Here is a 26,300-nt window from a genome sequence, read left to right on the forward strand (position 1 = left end):
GTGGGACAAAATAAAAAAAAAAAAACAAGATATAAGTTAAGAATTGACAGGAAATAGTGAATAAAAACAAAAATGATTTAAGATTCCCGTCCTACCAAATTCTCCTAATCCAACAAAGAAAAATAAGAAATGTGTTCAAACAGATATTTTTTAAAAACCACTTTAAAAATAGTTATTGGAAACTTCAGAATTAGAGATGAGAAGACAGTAAAAAATAAAAGAGATAGAGCACAAATTCTTATACAAAAAAAGTTATTGGATCACCTTATCATTAGGTTCCAAGATAATATATCACTTACATTGTTTTATATTCAACTGCTGTTGAAATACTGTTTTGTGCATAACAAGACTCAAGACGCTCACCACATCTCAAGGATAGAGGAACGTGATGTCACATAAGAGTGTATTTCCCACAGACAAAGGATAAAAAACTCAGACAGACAAGACAGTGAGAAAACATTCACTTTATTGGCATAGTGACTTCAGAGGGAGTAAGGAGCTTAGTTGGCAGCAATTGTGTTCTGGATCCAGCTCACATAGTTGCAGACCTTGGTGTACACACCAGGGCTGTCCTTCAGGGCACATCCATAGCCCCAGGAGACAATGCCCTGGAGCTGTCCATTGCAGACCACAGGGCCACCAGAGTCACCCTGGGATAAAAATATATAGTACTTAAAGAAGAGGCGTGTAGAAAATTCTATCACATTTCTCTGACTTCAAAATGACATTGAGCCTGGCTCTCCCCCATTTGTGCCCCTTATTCTTGCTAACATGTCCAAATGACATCCACAAGAGACCTCCTCACATTTCCAGGGAACCACTACAGGAAACTTCCTTGCCACAGACACTAGGGCATTCCACACCAATCATAGGAAAACAGGCATTTGCATGAGAAGGGAGCCAATTACCTGGCAGGAATCTTTGCCTCCCTCCAGGAAACCAACACAGATCATGTTATTGGTGATCTGTCCAGGGTAGGAGGCTTCACAGTCAGCCTGAGACAGAATTGGGGCATCCAGGCACTGGAGCAGGTCTGGGTTGTTCACTTTAAGGAAAGGATAAGAAAAAAATATGGTTCAGCGCAGACTAGGGATCAACAGTCTATTACTGAACACTCTGTGACCTGTTCTTAATGATACTAAGGCCCAGCAAGAAACTTAAATGCCACAAGAGTCATTATTAATGTGCTTTCTGGAACTGAAAATACCATATTCTGCATCTCTCATGTTTAGGTTCTGAGAGCAAGATGATTCGGTGTGCACATATCCCTTGTACCCAATGCAGAACCATGTGTGTTTTTGGTACTTGTAATATATTTGTATCTTAGGGGAACCTGGTTTAAGTGTAGAAACTTGCTTGGCTCCATAATGTTGTAAAGAAAGCAGATGAAGTGTGTCACTCACCGCCAAAGCTCAAGGTGTTGCCCCATCCAGAGATGAGACACCGAGTGCCAGCCCTTGCACAGGAAGTGGGCAGAGCTACAGTGGACACTCGGGCATTGAGGGTCACAGGGGAAGACAGCTTGATCAGCATGATGTCATTGTTCAGGGTCCTCGAATTAAAGTTGGGGTGCTTGATGATCTTGGCAGCACTGACAAACTGTTCATCACCCTCAAGGACGTTGATGTTGTGTTCTCCCAGCCTCACTTGGATGCGGCTTTGGGAAGAGAAGCTGGTTAGCATCTTCCTCTCCATGACCCAACTAGTTCAAAATAATCAAATGGTATTTTCTGAATAGGTCTGGAATGTAATATTCACATGTGTGGTGTAGTATGCAAATACCACGGTGAAACCCAATTCCTTTCTGGTTCAAAGACAGGTGTTATATTTGAGGTGAAGGTCTGCAGCAGGAGACTGTTCATCTACCTGATGTCTCTACTCTGCACGCAAAATAATTCACTGTATCTTCATTATTTCTCTGTGTCTTTACAAAGTATAAACCATACTAAACCCTCTCTATTTAAAAACTATTATTCTGATGGGCCTAGTCCTGTTTGAGATAAGAAAAATCAGTCCAATGTGGCTATGATTCCTCACAACTCACTATCAAATATCTTTTTGGTATTTTTCCTAAACACTCTGTCTAATAATCTGGCTTATTCTGATTTATGCTCACTTATGATAGTCTCAGGTATAGAAATTGGTGTTTATTTTTCTACATATAGTGAAACTGATTAAAATTTGAAGTTTAAAAAATCTTTGTCCACATTTACTGAAAACTCAGTTTATCACCCTCATATAGGACCCGGTGTTATTAATCTTGCATGTCTTCTTTTCCCATTGTGAAATTCTTTTTTAAATTTGTTTAATGTAATTTGTTTAATTGTGAAAGTCATGTTTAGTTATTTCTATCCTAAAATCAACTTTCTTTGCTTCCATTATCTATACCGTTGGTGCACTTTGGATAGTTTAGTTTGGTTTTTCGCCTCTCTGCAATGGCTTGATTATGTGATTGCAAAGGTATAGTTTGTTGCTTCTGGGAAAGGGCAGCAAATGGGGAGTGTGAGCTCCTCAGCTGGAAGGTCTGAGTGTATCTGGTCTCTAGATAGGAAGAGACGAAGCATGGAATTCTTGGTTTTGCTCCCCTCAGGAATGGTTGGAGGGCACCGATTGACATTCAAGTGACAGGATCTCCAATATGATGGGATGTGGAAAAAGGTTTTCCACAGGTATCACAGATAGATCTTGTAATGAGTTTGCTGGTAACAGATGGCAGCAGAAACTCCAAGTTCAAAAGCTTAGGCAGACAGTGGCAGGAGCCTGATTTTGTTCCAGCACACAGAATGGTTGCTTCTGTAACAGCTGGCTGCTTTCTCCTGCAGATGAGCACTATAGTTGTCAGAGCAGCATGAATGATGGTGGCAGCAATCTGTGCTGACTCTGTGATGAGTAGCAGAAGCTCACAGAAGCAGGACAAGCTCCAGTGGTGACCTAGGCAGTTCTGCAGTGACTATCTAGCTACAAGTCAAGTCCTAGGATCCTGAGATGAATTCTTTGGGGAAATCCCTTTTTTCCTCCAGTGTTACAGTTCAGAATAAAAAGCCAGTATGAGAAGATGATGCTCACTGGTGTAGTTCATGTGAACTAGGGAGTTATAAATCTTTGGCAGTGGGACTCTTTTCACTTTGAAGATGAATGCATTTGATTGGCTGGAGCTAGGATGCTGGCAATGCTTGAATTGCATGGGGGAAGGACACCAAGTGACAGCTTACATGTCTGAGCACCTGTAGCCACATTGAGGTTGTGTCACATGGCCCTGAGGCAGGGATGGAAATGAGAAAGATCTTTGTCCCGCACGTTTCATTCAAGGATATGATTGTAAATCTCAAGCTTAAGCTTTTTAAGGTTTAAACATGTTCCATCTCTCTAGTCCCATGCCAACTCCCCTAGAGGCAATAGTCCACAAGCTCCAAAGTTACAGGCATGGAAAGCTTCTTATCCATACACTTATTCTTTCCAGATTCATGAAATAAATTTCCAACAGTGAACTCACCTGACAACCTCAGTTCTTGCCTGACCTTATACTTCTCCCTTAGAAATGTCAAGTGTGTGTCCTGCACAGTCAAAGCCCATGACTTACGACTTGTAGCAGTGAGCTGCAGACACCACCCACTGGGAATTGATGAGGGAACCTCCACAGAAGTGGTAGCCAGAGTTCAGGGACACCTGGTAGGGGATGGAATGCTTCTGGCAGGTGTATCCTCCAACAATCTTGTCATCATCATCAACAGGGAAAGCAACTTGAAGAAAGACAAGAAGATCATTGAGAAGACAATTCATCAAATTGTTGGAAAGTGGAGCAACCCCCAAGGCATCTGCCAGCTTTTTGCTACTCAGAAGTCCTTAATGAGTCACATAAGTGAAGGCAAGAAGTTAATACTGTATCCCTACTAGGCATAAGACAGGTTGCCCAACATAAAGAGCAATACCAGACAATAGAAAAGCACTCTGTAGTTGATGGCCTTCTTTGTGGGTTACCAGGATAGGGGAAGCTATGCTCTCATCATGCAGGAACATTGTGTAGAGTTTGTTTTCTGATGCACTACCTGCTTTGATGTCATGTTCATAATTCATTTACACCCTGTGGCTAACAGATTAAGGGGTTTATGGTGGTTTGGAAGTATCTTGGATATGTAGAACTTTATGTTCCCACAAGTTTTATAGTTCAAGTCTGTGTATTAAGGACAAATGGAGAGCAGGCCAGTCCTAGGAAAGAGAGATGCAATGCTATTGCCCAAGATCATTGATATTTAACTTTGAATACATCTTTGTTTAGAAGTCTTAAAGTAAAGTTTGTATTTTGAATTATACGTATATAAGAAATATGGCCATTAAGATCAAAAACTCAAATGACACCACATGTTGGCGAGGATGTGGAGAGAGAGGAACACTCCTTCATTGCTGGTGGGAATGCAAACTAGTACAACCACTTTGGAAAGCTATCTGGCGCTTTCTCAGAAAAATGGGAATAGGGCTTCCTCAAGACGCAGCTATCCCACTCCTAGGAATATACCCAGAAAATGCCCTACCACACAACAGGGACATATGCTCAACCATGTTCATAGCTGCTCTATACATAATAGCCAGAACATGGAAACAGCCTAAGTGTCCCTCAGTAGAAGAATGGACTAAGAAACTGTGGTATATTTACACGATGGAATACTACTCAGCTATTAAAAACGAGGAATTCCCGAAATTTGTGGACAAATGGATTGATCTAGAAATTATCATAATGAGTGAGTTCACCCAGAAGCAAAAAGAGACAAATGGTATATACTCACTTATATCAAAACACTAGTCCAAGGGATACGTATCATAAAAATCTTTACTTACCAAGAAAGTGGGTCAGAGGAGAGGATATCCGATTGAGACTTTAGGCAAGAGTAGCATGGAAGAAAGAGGAAATAGTAGGACCCACAGGGTCCTGGAAACCTACAATAAGAACTTTATGACAGGCAGATTTGGATCCTGGGGTCCTCCTCAAACTAAGGCACCAGCCAAGGAGAATATAGGCAGTAAGCTTCGAACCCCTACCAAGACCTAGCCGACGAACATGATACTCTCCACCGTTGAGTGGAGAGTGAGATCTGACTCTCACATGAACTCTGGTGCCCCTTTTCTGACCATGTCCCCCAGATGGGGAGACCTGGTGGCACTCAGAGGAAGGATAGCTAGTTACCAAGAAGAGACTTGATATTCTGAGAGCATATATAGGGGGAGGAGGTCTCCCTCGGTCACGGACATAGGGGAGGGGAGAAGGGGAGAAATGGGAGGGAGGGAAGAATGGGAGGAAACAGGGGAAGGGCTAACAATCGAGATGTAATATGAATAAGTTAATAAAAAAAGATTTAAAAAAATATGGCCATTATAATAAAAAGTCATTGTCAAAGGCACATAAGACCAGAAGTTTTAAAATATTAATCTCCAGTATAATGAAGACTTCAACTTTCAACTTTGACTATTTCTCTGTAAAGACTGTCATTGCTCAGATACCCCCCAAGCTGTTGGGTCCAAGCAAGAGGCCTGCTGGTTAATTTCATGGAGCCTGCACATGCCTTCTTTTTCTAGACACTCTGATCACATGATAAATGAAAGTGGGAGCACTGAGAAACACTAGGCTTACAGAGAAGCCTGAAATTGGAAGCAGAGCTGGTGCAGGAGGAAGAGAGAGCATACTGGGTATAGATCGGGTGAAAGGCATCCTCGGTAGTGGGGTTCACTCATGTCTCTGAGGAGAAGGAAGAGGAGGATCTGAATGGAGCATAGAACTCACCAGCAGCTCCCACAAGGGCCAGGAACAGGAGTGGACTCATTGTGGCAGAAGGTAGTGAGCACTGGAGGAAGCCTGCCTTTATAGCCCAATGGAGGGAGGGAGAGGTACTAAGGGGAGGACCCAACTGCTGCTGCCCAAACACACCTGTGCATTTCCCTTTCCCAGAGTCTTACATCATCTCTTCTTTGTTTGTCTACTCTGTGGGTAGGTAACATACATGCGATAAGGAAACTTTCCTTTTTGGTTTAGAGAAGGAAAACAGTTGATTCTTGAAAGGGGGTTTTACAAAAACAGTGGAAACATAGACTCTGTCTATGAAGCTGGGACTTCTTAGGCCAATATATATATGGTTATTAGGTAGAGAATGTATAGGGTCCTTAGGAATGCCATAACTTCACAGGAAACTTTTGCCATTTACATTGGGAAGGACTGGACATTGTTAGGCAGGTAGAAATTGAGGGACATATATCTGAATAGAAGAAGTATATTGTCTCTGGATCTAATTATTATGAGCAGATTATTCTTATCTCTGGAAGAATTTCTCATATACAGAGTTCATGTCCAGGGGCATTGATAATCAGAATGAGAGTATGAAGCAACATTGCAAAGGGAGAAAGAGATATGACTTATATTATAGGCTCTTCCTTGTCTCTCCTTTCCAACAAGGCTCATACATGTAAAATCTTTGAAGTTTCAGTTATGAAGTTTGAGCAGGAGCTTCCTCAATATGTTCCAGAGGTAAACCAATAACATGTTCTCTGTGATGAGCATTGATTCTCCTTGTTTATGCTGTGATGGTCCATTTTCAGCATCTTCACTGGGGCACTAACAATCTTCATTAAACATTAAAACTTCCCTACCTTGCAGAAATAGAGTTTGAGGTAGAAATCTATTTTCTAGAATAGATATGAGGAAGGAGTTGAACAATGGTCAGTCTGATTTCTATTCAGAGAAATTACATTCAGTAGAGAGATTACAACATTGGAAAGGAGTCAAGAATAAAAATTAATATTAAAATATGTGAGTTCTGATATTCTTTCCATATTTTCAGTGACACTATTATATCAGATTCAGTTCAGAGTAAACTTTCCTGTACAAGAACTGTGAATGAGCTCTAATAAAACCACTGAGTCTCAGCACTGGAATTTGTTGAGACATATCCTGACTAGAGGTAGTGTCTTGAAAAATGACACTTGCGAGTACATGCATGTTTATGTGGCAATTTGAGGCACCCTGTTAGAGGACCAACTTACTTTTTAGTAGGCCTGATGTTAGTGTTGTTGAAGGCCATGATGAGTCAATGTTCATGACTTAATCCTTTCAGATTTGAAAATAAACAAAGGTTCTAGAGATGCTGATCAAAGTGAAGTCTCTGAGTTGAGAATCTAGTGATAAATTTTGACATGCCATGATAGAGAATATTGAAGGAAATAGATACCAGAATGTACTGAGGAAGACATCCTGAGAAGCTGGTAAAATATATTCTGTACCCATTCGTGACATGACTGGAATAGCTACACAATAGAATTGGTTCTCAGAACTCTTTTATCTGTACTAGAATCTCATTAAATGGCTCATGAGGCCATGCCTAAGTGGGATACTGTTCTGTCTTATAAAATATCTGACAGCTCTTCAATAGGTTTCACACAACAGTCATGTACTTCATTAGTTATCTATGGAGCCTCATTTTTCATTATAATAATTGTTTAGTGTGAAGTATAAAAGGATTTGTTTCTAATTAATTAGAAATATATTATGATGCCAATGGATTCATTTTTTTCACCAAGAAACTACCTAAAATTGTCACATGGTTTCAAGGTTCCACCAAGATATGGAAACTCTTGTGAAGTGTGAGATTTTCCACAAGTGGCATTTAAAAGACTACTGATAAGCAAGCCAGAGGTCCCTAGGAGACAAGTTAAGCATTTGGCTCCTCTTGCCATGTTTTTCTTCACAAAGCTTGAACACCACATTTATATTTTGATTGCTTTCTAAAACTACAACAGGTGGCCTGGGAGTAAGGCATACAAGTATTACCACCTCAGACATTCCACACCATGTCAAACTCTAAACAAGTGGCAGTGCCAGCTCTCTCCTGTGCTCATGCCCACCAGGAAAGATTCACCTGTGCCCCCTCCACCAGGGCCAGCTCTATTGTGATGCCCAGGCAAGGAGCAGGACTTAATCTCCAGAATTCTGCAGCTGGCAACTGACAAGCCTATCTCACCCACTTTCCAGATGCTGGTGCCAGCTCTCCTGACTGCAGCAGGTGGCCAAGGCCCATGTGGAGAGGAAGTCTTCACCTCTCTTCCCAAGCTACCTCAAATCTGATGAGTGGTAGGGGTAGCTCTTTAGCTCTCAAACCTTCATGGATATCTGATCCCCACTCCTGCCCCCACACACCACTAGCACATGCTCTACTGTGCTGCCCAGGGGAGGTGGGCTGAGAGTTGTCTCAGCCCTCCAGACTGCTGCAGCCAGTGAGGGGCAGGGCCAGCACTTCTGCTCTCAGTATTCTTTGGCTGTATCTCTCAACTACTTCAGATGATGAGAAGCTGGATGTGGAAATGTCTTACCTTCATACCCAAGCCCGCTCAAGGCAGAGGTGTGGCCAGGGCCAGCACTTCAATGCTTTTGGCCTCTGGGCCAGTTTATCCATGCCCCTGCCACTACAGATATCTTTAACCTGATGCCTAAGCAAGGTGCAGGGCCTGCTCCTTAGAGTTGGGCCAGCACTACAGAGCTAAGCAGCCAGGGAGGGGCAGGACCAGTTCTGTACAGACCCCGGACATCCACCTATACCCAGGTGACTGCCTAACACCTGGGCAAGGTCCCAGCATTGACTGGGAAAGTTGACACAGGCTCCCATGCTTATGCAAGAAGCTATTTGCAATTGATACTGTGGAAAAGGAAAAATCAATATTCACCAATGGAGTGTCACCACACATTAGTAAGACCACATATGTATGGATGTTGATCAACAGAAAATTATTTCCATGGTTTTTAACATACATTTTGTTTAGTTTTTTTCTAAGTTTTTTTTTAGTATGCTTGTTGTATTTTTTGTTTGTTTTATGTTTTTTCAGTAAGTGAGAAAGAACATAAAGTTAGTTGTGTAGGGAAGTGGGGATAATGTGCAATGGTAATTATCATTTAAAATATATATTTCATGAACATTTATGTAAAGCCATTAGTTATCATTAGGAGTATCAAGCTAAAGTATTGAATAAATTAAATATAGTTGGTGGCTAGACCAAGAAATTCAGCCAAGAATTACCAATTACAAGATTCATCTTACTACTACAAAAATGAGTAAATAAAATAAAATATAATAGAAAGCATTACTAATAGAGTAGACAAGCCAGACAAAAGAATACAAGAGTTTTTAGATAATGTTGAGAAATTATTAAAGAGGAGAGTAATGGAAAAGAATCATTCATGACTGTAATGTCCAGGACATCTGGGTAGGAAGTCAAACAAATAGGTCTGTGGTGCTTCACTGCTATGCTTCTCCTGAGAGATTAGCTACTCTCTTGCTACTTTGGTTTTAGCCCACAAAGACTATGAAGCTTTGATATTTCTACTGTACTCCCATTTTTAGCACGTTGCCAAGTTTCCATCTCTTTTTTCCCCTAAAACTTTACAATTAGTAGACCATATTGTAGGTTGTTCTTTGGTATTGTGAAGCATTTATATTATTGCCCATTACTCATATTGGTTCTCTCCATAACTGTCTTCAACCCTCTCACTATTATCCCTTGACACCTCTTCCTCACAATTTTCTCCAATCTACTTTCATGTATGTGTTCGTCTTGTGAGAAAAAAATGCAAATATCTGTGGTTTGGGGAATTTTGCTTCACAGGAAAATCTCAAGTTCCATTCATTTTCCTTAAAATTAGCATAATAGTATTATTCTCTATCACTGAAATTAAGTCCATGATATTTCTTTATCAGTTTTATTTTTTATTTTATTTTTTTTTTATTAATTTATTCTTGTTACATCTCAATGTTTATCCCATCCCTTGTATCCTCCCATTCCTCCCCCCCCCCATTTTCCCATTATTCCCCTCCCCTATGACTGTTCCTGAGGGGGATTTCGTCCCCCTATATATTCTCATAGGGTATCAAGTCTCTTCTTGGCTACTTGCTGTCCTTCCTCTGAGTGCCACCAGGTCTCCCCCTCCAGGGGACATGGTCAAATGTGAGGCACCAGAGTATGTGAGAAAGTCGTATCACACTCTCCACTCAACTGTGGAGAATATTCTGACCATTGGCTAGATCTGGGAAGGGGTTTAAAGTTTACCTCCTGTATTGTCCTTGGCTGGTGCCTTAGTTTGAGCGGGACCCCTGGGCCCAAATCTGCCTATCATATTGTTCTACTTGTAGATTTCTAGGACCCTCTGGATCCTTTTATTTTGCTGTTCTCCCATGCGTCTCTCATTTAGAGTCCCAATAGGATGCCTTCCCCTCTGTTTCAGTTTTATTTTTTAACTCAATTTAACACCCTGAATATTTTAACTTTAAATTTAAGGAACTTTACAATTAGTTGTTATTGAGAGGTATGTACTGACTCTGGTAATTTTGTTGGAGCTTTCCATGGTGAGTTCATATGCTTGCTTCTTCCCTAGTCATTTATAAATATTAGTGGTTATCTTATTTATTATTTAGTTTTTAGTTCATTTAATTTTCTAAACCTCTTTAAATTTATATGTTTACTTTAAGTAGTTTTTTTCATACATTATACCCTGATCATTATTTCCCCTCACCCAACTTCTCCCAGACAATGCCTACCTACACTCCAACACAAACCCACACAATTTCTTTCTCCCTCTTATTAGAAAATAATCACTCAACTAAAAAATGAGAACAAAATGAACTAGAATATGACAAAATAAACAAATGAGGGAAGGCAAAAGAGCACAAAGAACACATACAGACACAGAATCTCTCTCTCTCTCTCTCTCTCTCTCTCTCTCTCTCTCTCTCTCTCTCTGAAAAACACAAAATTGGAAACAACTATATATAAGCAAAAATTAGAAAAAGTTCTCATGTAATTATGAAACCACAAGGAGCCTCCAAAAATATCATTGACTTCAGATTTTTCTGGTTACATACTGTTGTGTGTGGGGGTTTCATGTAAGTATATTTTATGTATACACTGAAACTTCTATTGGAGAAAACCAATGATTCTTCTGCAAGCAGTTTCCAGATGGAGATAGATTCTAGGTTAGGGACGGAAGCTTTTTGTCTACTTCTCCTCTCACTGTCAGAAGTCTATATGGCTTAGACACATGCAGGTATTTTTAGCTCATGTGTGCATCAGTTCTGTTGTATCTAGAAGGCCTTGTTTCTTTGGTGTCTCCCATCTTCTTTGGCTCTTACAATCTTTCTATACCTTCTTATGTCAAGTTCTCTGAGCAATGAGGGTGTGGATTTAATGAAGACATCTCATTTAGAGTTGAGTGTTACAAGTTCTCTCACTCTCTTTACGTTGTCCAGTTGTGGTTCTCTGCACGTATTCCCAGCTACTGCAGCAGTAAGTTTTTCTGATGATATCCAAGTAAAACACTCATCTATGAGTAGAGTACAATATTGCTAGCAACATTTCATTGTTATGTTCAATTACCATAGCAGAACTGCCATATTCTGTTTTTGATCTATGTCCCTGGCCTATCTAGTCACAGCTTCTTGGCTACCCTAGTGCCAAGTATGAGTTCCATCTCATTAAGTGGGTTAAATCCAATTTTTAAGGGAATATTACTCCTATTCATTCTGCTCCAGTATTATGCCAGCATATCATGCAGGTAGATGACCAATGTTGATCAAAGGCTTTGCAGATGAGTTAGTAGTATCTTTTTATTTTATTGCTCTGATGAGACACCAACTATCATAACAGAAAGCATTTAATTAGATTGGTCTCTATTGTAGTTCAGTTGATTCTCAACATTGCAGGGAGCATAGTAGTACACAAAGCAAACTGGTACTGCTGGACAAGGAGCCATGAGTTCTGTGTCCCAATCTTTGGTAGCATCAAGAGAATAAGTCACTGGCATGGTTTGAGCATCTGAGACTTCACATCTCACCCAAAGTTACACACTTCCTCTAAGACCATGCCAACTTAAAGTCACACCTCATAATGGTGCCTTTCCCTATAAGCCTGTAAGAGTCATTTCATTCATTTCACCAAAATTGATGTTTACTTTTCCCCTCTGGGAATTTGTATAGTACTTTATAGTGCCATGGACACTGCTTAGAGACAGAAGGCTCTAGGTAGGCATTGGATTGCCTTCTTCATGAACAATGAGTTGTGCCAGTATTGTCTTCCGCAAAAGGGCATTACCATAATTTTATGGAGAGTAACAAATACTCTTGAAAATAGCATTAATTGTTTGGGCATTTTCATGAGGACCTGATGGGCAAAAGCTCAATTAGATGCAACCTACTCTTGGTACTGAAAGTTTTATTTGGTGGCAAGAGATGTCTAGTTGGGGCTTTCTCTCCCCTATTATTTGGTGATTCTGTCTTGTTTTGTGTGAAGTATGTATATATTTTAAAAGCTTCTAATGTAGTGGGATTTTATATATCCTCTCAAACAACACCTGGTTTATGTATCTGTCCCACTATTCCTTTCCTTATCCACGTCTTATCTCCCCTTCTCAATAAGATACTTTTGTTCCAATCCCCTACCCATGTGTATCCATAATTATATACTCTATTTCTCCTTTATCAGAAGATCTTTCACTCTCAACTAAGCCCTTACTCACTACCTAATCTCTGTGGTTATATGGATTTTAGCTTAGTTATTGAGGACTTAAAAGTTAAACTCAACATATAAGTGAATACATACCCTAGATGTCTTTTTGGGGCTAGGTTACCCTACACAGGATGATTTTTTCCACCTCTATCTATTTATATGCAAATTTAGGAATTTTAAACAGGTGAATAATATCCCATTGGGTTAATGTACCATGTTTCTTTATCATAAATCTTTTGATGACCATCTAAACTATTTCCAATTTTTCCTATTGTGAATAGGGCAGCAATGAATTTGGTGGAACAAATGTCTCTGTAATTGGATGAAGCACTATTAATTGGGTATATGCCCTAGGGCAGTGCACCTGGATCATGAGTTAGATTGATTTCTATATTCAAGAACAGCCACATTTGTTTCCACAGTGGATGTAAAAGTTTGCACCTACCAGCAATGGACGAGGACATGAGTGTCTATGTCCTATTGAGAATGAGCTTCATTTGTTTTTCTTTATTAATCTTGATCATTCTGAGTGCTGTCAGATGAAATTTCTATGTATTTTATATGCATTTCTCTAATGACTAATGATGTTGAACATTTGTCTAATTTCTTCTCAGTTATTTGTTCTTCTCTTTTAAGAATTCTCTGTTTAGATCTATACCCAAATGCTTAATTAGATTGTATATATTCTTAAAATGCAGGGTTTTGGTTCTTTATACATCTTAGGAATTAGCTGTTTATCATATTTTTAGTTTGCAAAATATTTTTCCATTCTGGAACTTGCTATTTTATCTGAATGACAGTGTCCTTCAACATCTAGAAGCTCACAGTTTTATGCGGTTCTGTTTATTATAGTTTTGGTGGGTGAACTATTGGTGTCCTGTATAAAAGTATTTTCCTGTGCCAATGAGTTCAAAGCTCTTCCTCAGTTGCTCCTCAATCCAGTCCAGTGTATCAACTTTAATTTGAAGTCTTTGACTATTTGGAGTTGTGTTTGAGTAAGTTGGATCCATTTACATTCTTCTACATGAAGCCATTCAGTTCGAGCAGCGCCATTTACGGGGAGAGATGGTGGCACTCAGAGGAAGGATAGCAGGCTACCAAGAAGAGACTTGATACCCTATGAGCATATTCAGGGGGAGGAAGTCCCCCCATTCACAGTCATAGGGGAGGGGAGTAAGGGGAAAATGGGAGGGAGGGAGGAATGGGAGGATTCAAGGGAGGGAATAACCATTGAGATGTAATATGAATAAATTAATAAAATAAAATTTTAAAAAATTGCGAGGGGTTTGAGAGTGAGTCTGGGAAGAGTTAAGGGGAAATGGGAATAAATATGACTCAAAAAAGAAAGAAAGAAAGAAAAAGGTATATTTTATTCCAGTGTACATCTTTGGCTTGTTTTTCAAAAATCAGGTGTTCATAGGTGTGTGGCATTATGTCTGAGTCTTCAGTTCTGTCCCATACATCAATAACATTTTGCCCTTGCCATCCCTCATTCACAGAGAGGCATAGACCTCTTTGACGTCATTCCAAGCTTTAAGTTTCTTAGGAAGCTGAACAGCCTCCTTGGTCTTCTTGTAACCTGCAACCTTATCTTCAACCACCAAAGTAGCTCAAGAACTTCCTCAATATGATGACTTTTAGATATTACCAAAGCTAGTAAGGCTGAGTCAGAACAGATGGCATATCATTTTGGGGCTGTGTGCCATGCCAACAACACCAGGTTTAGGTTGGCATGAATCATGTGGCCCCCACAACACATGTTTCCAAAGGTACCCTGCCCACAACGGTGGGTCCCATACCTCAAACACTGGGAACCCAAGCCACAACTCTACCAGTACCCTAAAGCTCAGCATTGGTCTGATGATCTGCTAGTTCACTGACGGCATGTGGATGTCTGTTGTTCTTTCTCAAAATGGTGTGAACAAATTTCACGATACCTGGCTGAGTAGGGGCTTTTAACACTGCGGGTGCAGCATGACATTTTTGGCAGATGACTCATTCTTTTCAGAGTACACCACTATGAGGGGATGGGCACAAGCTATGACAAGGCAGGAGGAGAAGGCCACATTCCTCTCAACCCAGCTGCTCCCACAGGAAAAAGATAGACTTATCACCCCATGTGTGTCTTTCTGGGTCAGGATTACCTCACTCACGATGATCTTTTCTAAGTTTATCAATTTGCCTGATTAGTATTCCATTGTGCAAATGTACCACAGTTTCTTTATCAGTTCTTCAGTTGAGAGACATTGAGATTGTTTCCAGATTCTTGCTATTATCAATAAAGCTGCTATGAACATAGTTGGGCAAATCTCCTTGTTGTATGGTAGGGCATCTTTTGGGTATATGCCCAGGAGTGGTTGTACAAGTTTGCATTCCCACCAGTGATTGAAGAATAGCACCTTTTGCCCACTTCCTCCCCAGCATATGCTGTCACTTGAGTTTTTTAATCTTAGCCATTCTGACAGAAAGACCTGCATGAGAGGAGTCTTGCACAACTGTGCTTTGAAAGTCCCCACCTGGAAGATAATTGAATCACATGCTGAGATTCACAGCCAAGCATGAGGAGGAACTCAGGTAGTCCTGTGTAAGAGTTCTAAGAAAGGATGGAAGGATGCAGAGGACACAAGAACGCCTCAAGAAGACCAACAGAGTCAACTAATCTAGGACAGACCATGGAATCTGACAAAGACAGAAGCAGCAACCGAAGAACATGCATGGACTGGACCTCAGCTCCCTACACATATGTAACCAATGAGCAGCATGATCTTCATGTAGGCCCTCCAGTAAGTTGATCTGGTGGTGTCTATGTTGCCTGCTTATTAGACATTTATTATAATTTATTCAGACTACATCCTGACTGTTATCCCCTTGCTTTCATCTTACCATTACCACCCTCCCTCTTCTGCCCTAGTCCCCGCTCCCAGACCTCTGACAGAAGGGACCTCTTCCCTCACCATATGACCACAGCCTATCATGTCTCATCCAGATAGCCTGCTTCCCCTTCCTTTGTGTGCCTGCCAGGCCTCCCCACCAAAGGGAAGTCATCAAATCATCAAATCGGGGGGCACCAGAGTTCATGTCAGAGGCAGTCCCTCTCTCTCCACAACAGTGGAAAATGAGCTGTCCATTGGCTAGATCTGAACAGGGGGTCTAGGTTTCCTCCATGCATTGTCCTTGGTTGGCGCAACCATTTGGGCATGTGCCCCTCCCCTCATCCAGATCCTGTTGCCTGCTTTTTGATCACTTCCTCCTAATGGGGCTGCCTTACATGGATGAGACTGGATGAGAATGAGCTCAGCCCTAAAGTGACCTGATGTACAGGAGTGGGTAGGTTGAAGGGCTCCTTTTTCTCTGAGGAGAAGGTGAGGGGTGATAGAGAAAAAAGGGTGGGAGGGTGGGAGTAGGAGGTTAAAGTGAATATACAAATTAAAAGTAAAATGTATAAACCATCATCTCAGTATCGCTGCTAAATTTCCTACTCATCGTGATGATTTTTTAAGCCAGGCTCTCAGTTCATTTTCTCACATTATTTATGTGCTTCTTTATAGCATCTTTGAAGTCACTCACCGTTTTTCCGTACACACTTTCATTTTCTTCACATTTTAGCAGTTTAATGTATTTGAATTCGAAATTTGTGGAGCAATTATCTTCAGAATGAGATGTGCTGTTTGTATGTGTTTGTGTGTTTGTATGTGTCTTTTTGTGTTTTGGTGTTACAATTTGTACATTTATTGGGATGAAAGTTTCTGTTGGTTTTTGGGATGGAAGCTTCTTCAGGAGTAGCCTTTTTTTGAAGTATAAATGCCTATTCCCCTCCTGATCTCTTCCAAAAACACCAAATCATACCAAAACCCAAACCCACACACACACCGAAACCACTCTGACAACCACACTGTGTTAGTTACGCATTTTATTGCTTCCTTTAAAATACCCGACAAGGAAATTTAAGAGTAAAAGGATGCATTTTTACTCAAGGTTTTAGGGTAACCCATTATAGAATGAAAGGCATGTACCAGAACCCTGAGGTGACTCGTCACATTATGAACAGTCAGATGGCAGACATGATGAATGCTAGTACTCAACGTGCCGCTCACTGTTTAATTCTTTCTATTCCCAGAATATATACAGCACACTGAATGATGTCAGCCATGTTCACAGTTATTATTTCCACACCAAGTAACTTCCTCAGACAATCTTTCACAGTCACTTCAATGTTTAGTTTTATCATAATATATGTAATGTCTCCTAAGTATGCACAGAGCCTTGTCTTCAATGGGATTCTGTAACATGAGTTATTGGCAATAGATGTTAAATTACACATCACACCCACCAAACTGCAGAGGGTATGGAAATACTTATATTGCTTAGTTATCTTCTGTATCACCAATGACCACAGAACATAAAAATACAAATACATAAACTGAATTTAAAAGTAAATATTTATTTAGAATATGGTGAAAACTATAAATAATAACCCAATAGAAGGGCACAAAGAAACTGACAAAGAAAAAGCAAGGCTTATGCTGAGTACTGACTAAAGAAAAAAAGAAGGAATGAAAGTGAAAAATTAGTTTAAGTGAAAAATAGTTAAGGGAAAAGAATACGAAAGTGAAAGCAAGTTTAAGATTCCCCTCCCTTCAAGCATTCTGCTTGCCCATTAAAAAAACGAACACATAGAGAAATTAAAACAATTTTAAAAGAATTAAGTGGGATATTATTATTGTAGAGAAGAGAGTGAAAATTAGAAGAAGCAAAGCATTAAAACCAGTCTTATACAGAGCACACTCATTGGATCATCATCTCACTAGGTTCAAATGTATTGATGTTTACCATTGATGGTTCATCAATTGTTGTTGGAATTCTCTGCATTTACTTCCATTCGAGCAAGTACTGAATCCAGGCTAATCAAGAGTCTGTTATGCTTTAAGATGCATTCATTTTAGGAGTTCCATTTCTGTTACTAGGAACCCCTGATGGCATTTCCAAGTTTTGCTTTCTATATTCAGGGAAATTTCTCACTCACTCCATGGACTCCATATTTTCTAAAACGTCTGTGACTTATATTAAAGCAGTGAGGTACCCTGAAAATGAATTGAACATGAGAGGCATCAAAAGATCCCTGCAGAATGCAATAGAAGATCATTATTGCTGCTTTCAACCCTGTCCAGGACTATAAACTCTCTATGAGGGATGTAATTGCAAAAATTGAGTGCTGTGTTGGTTAATCTTAACTGTCAATTTGACACAACCTTAAACCATCTGGGAAGAGAGGCACAATGCGGTGGTGTTGACCCATTCTTGCACAGAAACTTCTCCACCTTAACTAAACCACAACTGATACCTTTTGTGCCTTATCTTGTCTTGGAAGTTCAGTATTTTTCTCAATCCATGCTTATTTACCCAAGAAATATTTTTTTAAACTTTGTGTGGTATTGTAAGAATTCTAGACTCTGTTCAATGAGTAATATAGAAAACAGAAGATTTCATGCCCCCTTTCCCGCAGAAGTGGTCCTTTTTTTTTTTTTTTTTTTTTTTTCCTCAAACCATGTTTACTTACTGAAGAAATATTTTGTAAAATGTTTGGGAAATTCCAAGTAATATAGAAAATAGTGCCAGGCTTTTTAAATTGAATGGTTCAATGCTCATGTGAAGAACAGATATGAGAGGTAGGTCTTATGCGACTGAAATTCTCTGTATGTTTATCACTAGGAGTGTGACAAGGTGCTAAAACAGCGCTTCATGTTTTTATGCTATGAGATTCCAATACCTTTGGTGAATTGCTGAGGAGTTGCTAAGTCATCAGCATCTTAATTTGAGAAGGTAGGATGATAAATGCTTCCATTATCACTTTTTGAGTCTAGAGTAACAATGAAGACATATACATAAATTTCTTCCTTTAAATTAATCCAAGTTATTTACATTGCAACTGGTTTTGGTTGGAAATCTTCATATGAGAAATGGACATCAATGCCTGAATTATTCATGTAAAAATTGATATATGTCATTGAAAGAAATGGTTTTTTTTTAAATATTACTGATAGAACACATTGTAATTCAACAATAATGACCTAGGTAAATTAGAGCTGAGTGATTCTACTTTTTAAACATTGTTTTAATATTTCACAATAAATGTGTATATTATATGAATGCAATAATCAAATGAAAACATGACTAGTAAGTAGTGAGATATATAAAGCAGCAAAACCTAAGTTAGATGAAGAAATTGGGAAAATGAAAATGTCAGTATAATATTGAGAAATGTATTTAGATACTAAAATTTTTAGTTGTGTTATCACAGGCCGGAGTTCTTACTTGGTGCTTAAAACCATAGTTGTTAAGTTAGAGGAAGAAATTGGGATAAACGAAAATGCCAGTATGATATTGAAAAGCATATATAGATACTAAAACCATTAGTTGTTTTATCACAGCTGGAGAGCTTACTTGGTACCCAAAATCAAAGTTATTTTATCTTTATCAGGAACAATTTGTTTTATATACTCTTACTCTCCCATATACTCTCAAGTGCAAGCTCAATTTTTATGGTTAATATATGCATATGTGAACACATGTCTTTTTAAATACACCCTGCTTATTCTGGTATCATGTTACTTGTAGGCATTTTTCACTTCTGACCGTTTTCTATTTTTAAAAAACTTTTTATTGATTATCAATTTCACACCTTGTACTCAGATCCCACTCATCTCCTCATCCATCTATATCTGACCTTTTGCCCTCCTCCAAAAAGAAAATACTTATCTCCTTGTGGAAGCTGACCTGTGTCCTGAAGTGTCGCACAGTATACCTTTTCTCAATAACTGCAATATAAGAAGAGATAATAATGACTGTATTAATGCAGACTCCAAATGACAAATGACACATATACATTACTATTCCTTGGTGGCTCCTAACTACAAATCTGAAGATGTGAGTACATATTGTGGAATATGAGAGTGTGAGAGTAATGGAGAAAGAATACAATGGGGCAAAAGATATTATTGAGGAAATGACAAAAGTGATATGTGAGAGAACAAAGACAAAGATAAATACAGAAGGAGGCAGAAGGGTAAAATATTAGTAAAGATTCTTGAAAATGTGAGAAGTGATTATGACAATAAACTTAAAATACATGTGTTATATATATCTATCTATGTGTGTGTATATGTGTGTATATTTATATATATTACAAATATATATTTCATATATTATGAAATTAATGATATTTTTATCTAAGCTATGAATACTCTATCCAAGAGCTAAAGACAATCTAACAAAAAGCATAAAGCTCAAAATTTAAAAACCCTTTGACTGATTTAGTGTCTCTGGTTTTATATTGAGGTCTTTAATCCATTTGGACTTGAGCTTTGTGCATGGTGACAAGTATGGGTCCAACTGCATTTTTCTACATGTGGAAATCCAGTTAGACCAGCACCATTTGTTGAAGATGCTATCCTTTTTCCATTGAATAGATTTGGCTTCTTTGTCAAAAATCAGGTGACTATATGTGTGTGGATTCATATCTGGGTCTTCGATTCGATTCCACTGATCAACCAGCCTGTTGCTGTGCTAGTACCATGCTGTTTTAATTACTATTGCTTTATAGTACAGTTTGAGATCAGGTATGGAGATTCCTCCGGAGCACCTTTTATTGTACAAGATTGTTTTAGCTATTCTGGGTTTTTTGTTTTTCCATATGAAGTTCAGAATTGAACTTTCAATGTCTTTAAAAAATTGTGTAGGTATTTTGATAGGGATTGCATTGAATCTGTAGATTGCTTTTGGTAGGATGGCCATTTTTACTATGTTAATTCTCCAAATCCACGAACAAGGGAGATCCCTCCATCTTCTCAAGTCACCTTCAATCTCTTTCTTTAGGAACTTAAAGTTTTTTTCAAACAAGTCTTTCACTTGCTTGGTTAGCGTTACTCCTAGGTATTTTAAATTGCTTGTGGCTAACGTGAAGGGTATAGATTTCCTAATTTCTTCCTCTGTATGATTGTCATTTGTATATAGGAAGGCTACTGATTTTTTTGAGTTAATTGTGTAACCAGCCAGTTTGCTGAATGTGCTTATCAACTGAAGGAGTTCTCTGGTGGAAAAAAAAAGTGGGGAAGAGCCTGGAACACATTGGCACCGGAGACAACTTCCTGAACAGAACACCAACAGCCCAGGCCTTAATGTCAACAATTAATAAATGGGACCTCATGAGGCTGAGAAGCTTCTGTAAGGCAGGAGACACTGTCAAAAGAACAAAACGACTGCCTACAGACTGGGAAATAATCTTCACCAACCCTGCATCTGACAAAGGTCTAATATGCAAACTTTATAACGAACTCAAGAAATTAAACGCCACCAAACCAAATAACCCAATTGAGAAATGGGGCTCAGAATTAAACAGAGAATTCTCAACAGAGGAATATCAAATGGCTGAGAAACACTTAAAGAAATGCTCAACCTCCTTAGTTATCAGAGAAATGCAAATCAAAACAACTCTGAGATTCCATCTAACACCCATCAGAATGGCTAAAATCAAACATTCATGTGACAACACATGCTGGCGAGGATGTGGAGAGAGAGGAACACTCCTTCATTGCTGGTGGGAATGCAAACTAGTACAGCCACTTTGGAAATCTATCTGGTGCTACCTTAGAAAACTGGGAATAGGGCTTCCTCAAGACCCAGCTATTGCTCTCCTTGGAATATACCCAGAAGATGCTCTAGCACACAACAAGAAAATTTGTTCAACCATGTTCATAGCAGCCTTATTCATAATAGCCAGAACATGGAAACAGCCTAAGTGTCCATCAGTAGAAGAATGGATAAAGAAACTGTGGTACATATACACTATGGAATACTACTCAGCTATTAAAAACAAGGAATTCCCGAAATTTGTGGACAAATGGATTGAACTAGAAATGATCATAATGAGTGAGCTAACCCAGAAGCAGAAAGATTCAAATGGTATATACTCACTTATAACTGGACACTAGCCCAAGGGGCAGGTCCCATCAAAATCTGCACCTACCAGGAAAGTGGGATAGAGGTGAGAACATCCTATTGAGACTCTAGGTGAGAAAAATATAGGGGATAGGGAAGTAAATGGATCCAGAGGGTCCTAGAAACCTACAAGAGGAACATTATGATGGGTGGATCTGAGCCCAGGGGTTCTGCTTGATCAAAGGCACCAACCAAGGACAAAACATGCAACCATCATCAAACCCCTACCCAGATCTAACCAAGGGACAGAACATTCTCCACAGTTAAGTGGAGACTGGGGACTGACTTTCACAGGATCTCTGGTGCCCCATATTTGGCCATGTCCCTTTGTTGGGGAAGCCCAATGGCACCGGAGGAAGGATAGCTGACTACCAAGAAGAGACTTGATACCCTAGCACCATATTTAGGGGGAGGAGGTCCCCCTTGGTCACAGTCATAGGGAAGGGGGAGTGGGGTGAAAGTGGGAGGGAGGGAGGAATGGGAGGATGTATGGGATGGGATAGAAAATGAGATGTAATATGAATTATTTTATCTTTCAATAAAAATGTGTTAAAAAAATAAAAAATAAATAAAAACCTTTTGAGTTGGTGCTCAAAGTTGTACAAGAGTCTGAAACACTAAGAGTATTGCTTCTTGCCCTTTCTTGTCACCAAGAAGTGGAAGGTAAGTCCTTTTTTTGAAGACACCATGCATTTCAGAGAGAGGTTCCAGAGGCCACTGAGCCAAGTTGACTCCAATGCCTTCTTTCTGAGGACTAGCACTCATAATAACAGAAGGTGTTATGTAAGTCTCAAAAGGAGAGAGACAACAAACAGAACTACTCAGGAGTGATGCCTATAAATCACCTCACTTTTATATGAAACATCAATTTAAAGTATCTTTGTTTGTGCTCATGTGCGCATGTGCGCACGCTCATACACACACACACACACACACACACACACACAGAGAGACAGACAGACAGACATTATATATATACATATACATATGCATATATATATATCCAAGGAAAAACAAACTGTAAACTTGAAAGCAGATGGCCATGGGCAAGGTATCAGAGAGATCCTGGAGGTGGAAAGGGAGAGGGGAAGTGATGGAAGTATATTTCAGTTAAAATACATTTTAAAACTGAAAAGGAGATGATCATAGAAGCCTGTGAGAGGAATCAGAGAGATGTCCATCAGTAACCCACAGAAAGATGACTCAGGGAAAATCAACCCTGCCACCTTGCCATCAAATGTTGCCATTTCATATTTCTGCGAGAAAATGTATTTAAGTTAAAACAAACCTCTGTTAGAGTTAGACATAGTGGTTGACAACCCAGCACACTGGAGCCTGGAAAAGAGACCACTGCAAGTTCAAAGGCAACTGCAACTCAGAGGATGAAGCCTAAAAAAGACACCATCATGACCACTTCTATTTTATAGGTGGGAAGGTAGCATGTAGAGACATGATTGAGCTCATTCAGACCAACATCTAGTCATAAAACAACAGAAACAAGTTTACATTGGGTATGCCTTTCAAGTTGAGATTCTTTCACGTGGTGTTTCACAGCATCTAGGGAGACAATTTGCTGTGCAAGGCCCTCCTGCTGCAGGGGAGAATGCAAAGCACCATAGTGAGCACAGCATACCTGGGGAGGCATTTCTCCGATGTATCATCTTCTAGGTGAAGGGCACTGTAACCTCCATACTCGCTGCATATGTCTTTCCTACCTTTATCGTTCCAAAAATAATGACTATAGAAGAGAGAGTAAAGCCAGTGTGAAAATGTCTGCAAAACTCTCAGAGTGGTGCATGCATGATGTCTTAACATGGATAAATGGAAGGCAATGTTGCACATACAGAAATAGAGAAGCTATTTCCTGTGGCACAAAAAAGATCCACAGATATGTCTTTTTTGCATACTAAATGTTGCCATTATCATCAAAGTGGATAATAATCTTAGCATTGATAATGGTGACTGAACATGGTAATACCTTTAGATTTCACTACAACAAAATAACAACTCCAATGTAAAATGCAAGTTACTTATTCCTTAACAATGAAAGTGTTCACTTAAATATCACATGTAAACAATAGATTCATTGTGAACATATTCAAAATAAACTTTCTGATGTATCTTTTTCTAAAACAAAATATGTAATTCACATAAAATTTAAATTTATTTTCAATGTCGGCTGACATACTACTACATTCAACATATTTGGAGGTGGAGGATGCCCAACACAACTCAACAGTAGAGGGAGATGACCTCAAATATGAATGTATTTCCAACAGACAAAAGGAAAAGAGATCAGAAAGAGACACATCAATAAAAGAAATTCACTTTATTGGCCTGGTGTGTTCAACAGAGCTTAAGGGTGCTTAGTTGGCAGCAATGGTGTCCTGGATCCAGCTCACATAGTTACAGACCTTGGTGTACACACCAGGGTTGTCCTTCTGAGCACAGCCATAACCCCAGGAGACAATGCCCTGGAGCTGTCCATTGCAGACCACAGGGCCACCAGAGTCACCCTGGGATGAAGGAACAGAGTGGTTAAATATGAAGCATGTTATAATAAAAGGACCACATTTACTCTGAACTGAAGATGACTTTCTATCTAGCCCCATTGGTGTTCCCATCCTTTACTCTTGCTAACATGTCAAAATGACACCCAGAAGAGACTTCCTAATATTTCCGGGAAACACCTACAGGAAACTTCCTTGCCAGAGACACTAGGACATTCCATTCCCACTCTTAGGATTACAGGCATTTACATGAGAAGGGAGCCAATTACCTGGCAGGAATCTTTGCCTCCCTCCAGGAAGCCAACACAGATCATGTTCTTGGTGATCTTTCCAGGGTAGGAGGCTTCACACTCAGCCTGAGATAGCACTGGGGCATCCAGGCACTGGAGCAGGTCTGGGTTGTTCACTTTGAGGAAAGGATAAGAAGGGAATGGGATTCAGTGAAGTTAGGGATCAAGGTTCCAGTGTAAACACTTTGTGACCCCTGGAACATTCTTCAAGATATTAAGGACCAGCAAGAAGCTTAGATCCCAGAGTAAGCATTATTAATGTCCTTTCTGGAAGTAATAAGAGCAACTTTTACATATCTCCTGTTTACATTCCGTGAAGTCGATCATTCTATGTGCAAATATCCCCTGTGACATGTGCAGAACCTTGTAGGTATTGAGTTTTTACAATGTAGTTATATCTAAGAATCTAATGGTGAAAGTATTTTCACTTACTTGGCTCTGGAAATTTGTGAAAGTAGAATTGTCTTACTCACCGCCAAAGCTCAAGGTGTTGCCCCAGCCAGAGATGAGACACTGAGTGCCAGCAGCTGCACAAGAAGTGGGCAGAGATACAGTGGCCACTCGGGCATTGAGGGCCACAGGGGAAGCAAGCTTGATCAACATGATATCATTGTCCAGGGTCCTCGAACTAAAGTTGGGGTGTCTGATGATCTTTGCGGAACTGACAAACTGTTCATTGCCCTCAAGGACTTTGATGTTATGTTCTCCCAGTCTCACTTGGATGCGCCTGTTGGAAAGAGAAGATGGTTAGCATCTTCCTCCCCATGACCCAAATAGTTCAGAGTTATTAAATGTTTGCTGTTGTTTTGTTGTTTATTTATTTGTTTGTTTTGCTGAATATGACAAGAAAAAGGAGGAATTCTCATCTGGGCTCACAGAAGTATCTGTGCAAGTGCCATTTGACACTGAACTCCTGTCTGCTTCCAAGACAGGTATTATGATTGAGGTACAGAAGTGCAGTTGGAGACTGCTCATCAACAGATTGTTCCCCCGCCACCCCCTTTGTATAGAAAGTATCTCCTTGTATCTTCATCTTTCCTTTGTATAAACCACACTAATCCTTTATTCTAAAATTTATTATGGGTCTAGTCCAGCTTGGGATAAGAATAGTTTGGTTCATGTAACTATGGCACCTGGAAACTTGCTCTGATTCCCTTTCTTGGAATACATCCTAAACTTTCTAAATCATGTCCTGGCTGATTCTGCTGCATGTTTAGGTCTGATACCCTCTGTTATATGACCTGAATCCAATTTCTCTTTATATAGTGAACATAATTGAAATAGGAAATCCTAAATACCTACAAATTGTCAACACTCACTGACAACTGAGTTTATCACCCTGTTATAGGACCCAATATTACTATTTGCAGAAGTCTTTTGTGACGTCATGTTTGGTTCTTTCTACCCTAAATTCACCTCTCCTTGCTGTCATTATCTGCACCACTGGTGGACTTGGGGTGGGTCAAGGGTGTGAGAAGCTTCCTATCCTCTATCTTTATTCTCTCCAAACTCATGAAATGAGCTGCAGTCAGTGATCTCTCTTCCCTCACTCTCTTCACATTCACCTTACACCCTCAGTTCCTGCCTGACCTTATACTTTGCCCTTAGAAGCGTCAAGTGTGTGTCCTGCACAGTCAGGGCCCATCACTTACGACTTGTAGCAGTGAGCTGCAGACACCACCCACTGGTCATTGATGAGGGAACCTCCACAGAAGTGGTAGCCAGAGTTCAGGGACACCTGGTAGGGGACAGAATTCTTCTGGCAGGTGTATCCTCCAACAATCTTGTCATCATCATCAACAGGGAAAGCAACTTCAATAAAGACAAGAAGACCATTGAGAAGACAGTTCCTCTAAGTTCTGGAGGGCAGTTCCCTCAGGCCTCCTCCAACTTTCAGCTAATAGAAGTCTTTACTGCATGAGTACCATAAATGAAGGCAAAAAAGTAACCCTGTATCCCCAGTAAGCATACTGAACAA

At 39.7% G+C, this 26,300-nt stretch overlaps 2 protein-coding genes and 1 gene segment (V, D, J or C); all 3 read right to left on the bottom strand.

Moving 5' to 3' along the window:
- Nucleotides 1-5,813, bottom strand: part of LOC127194339 (anionic trypsin-2-like) — a 31,205-nt gene extending 25,392 nt beyond the window's left edge. The window contains exons 1-5 of one of the 3 annotated variants that reach the window (XM_051151648.1): nt 5,774-5,813; nt 3,581-3,740; nt 1,404-1,657; nt 909-1,045; nt 501-650 (exon numbers count right to left, since the gene is read on the bottom strand). In XM_051151648.1, the coding sequence (XP_051007605.1) occupies nt 501-650; nt 909-1,045; nt 1,404-1,657; nt 3,581-3,740; nt 5,774-5,813 (741 nt within the window). Of the gene's footprint in view, nt 1-500; nt 651-908; nt 1,046-1,403; nt 1,658-3,580; nt 3,741-5,773 lie in introns of those variants that run through there. The other 2 variants (XM_051151649.1, XM_051151650.1) reach the window with 2 other exon arrangements.
- The window catches only part of LOC127194822 (T-cell receptor beta-1 chain C region-like), a 231,238-nt gene that overhangs the window by 133,466 nt on the left and 71,472 nt on the right, over nt 1-26,300 (bottom strand).
- Nucleotides 1-26,300, bottom strand: part of LOC127194343 (anionic trypsin-2) — a 135,672-nt gene that overhangs the window by 94,302 nt on the left and 15,070 nt on the right. The window contains exon 2 of the mRNA XM_051151655.1: nt 25,975-26,134. The gene's annotated coding sequence lies outside the window, so the exon portion shown is untranslated. The remainder of the gene's footprint in view (nt 1-25,974; nt 26,135-26,300) is intronic.

This window comes from Acomys russatus, chromosome 10 (genome assembly GCF_903995435.1).
Source record: "Acomys russatus chromosome 10, mAcoRus1.1, whole genome shotgun sequence".
Lineage (NCBI taxonomy): Eukaryota > Metazoa > Chordata > Mammalia > Rodentia > Muridae > Acomys > Acomys russatus.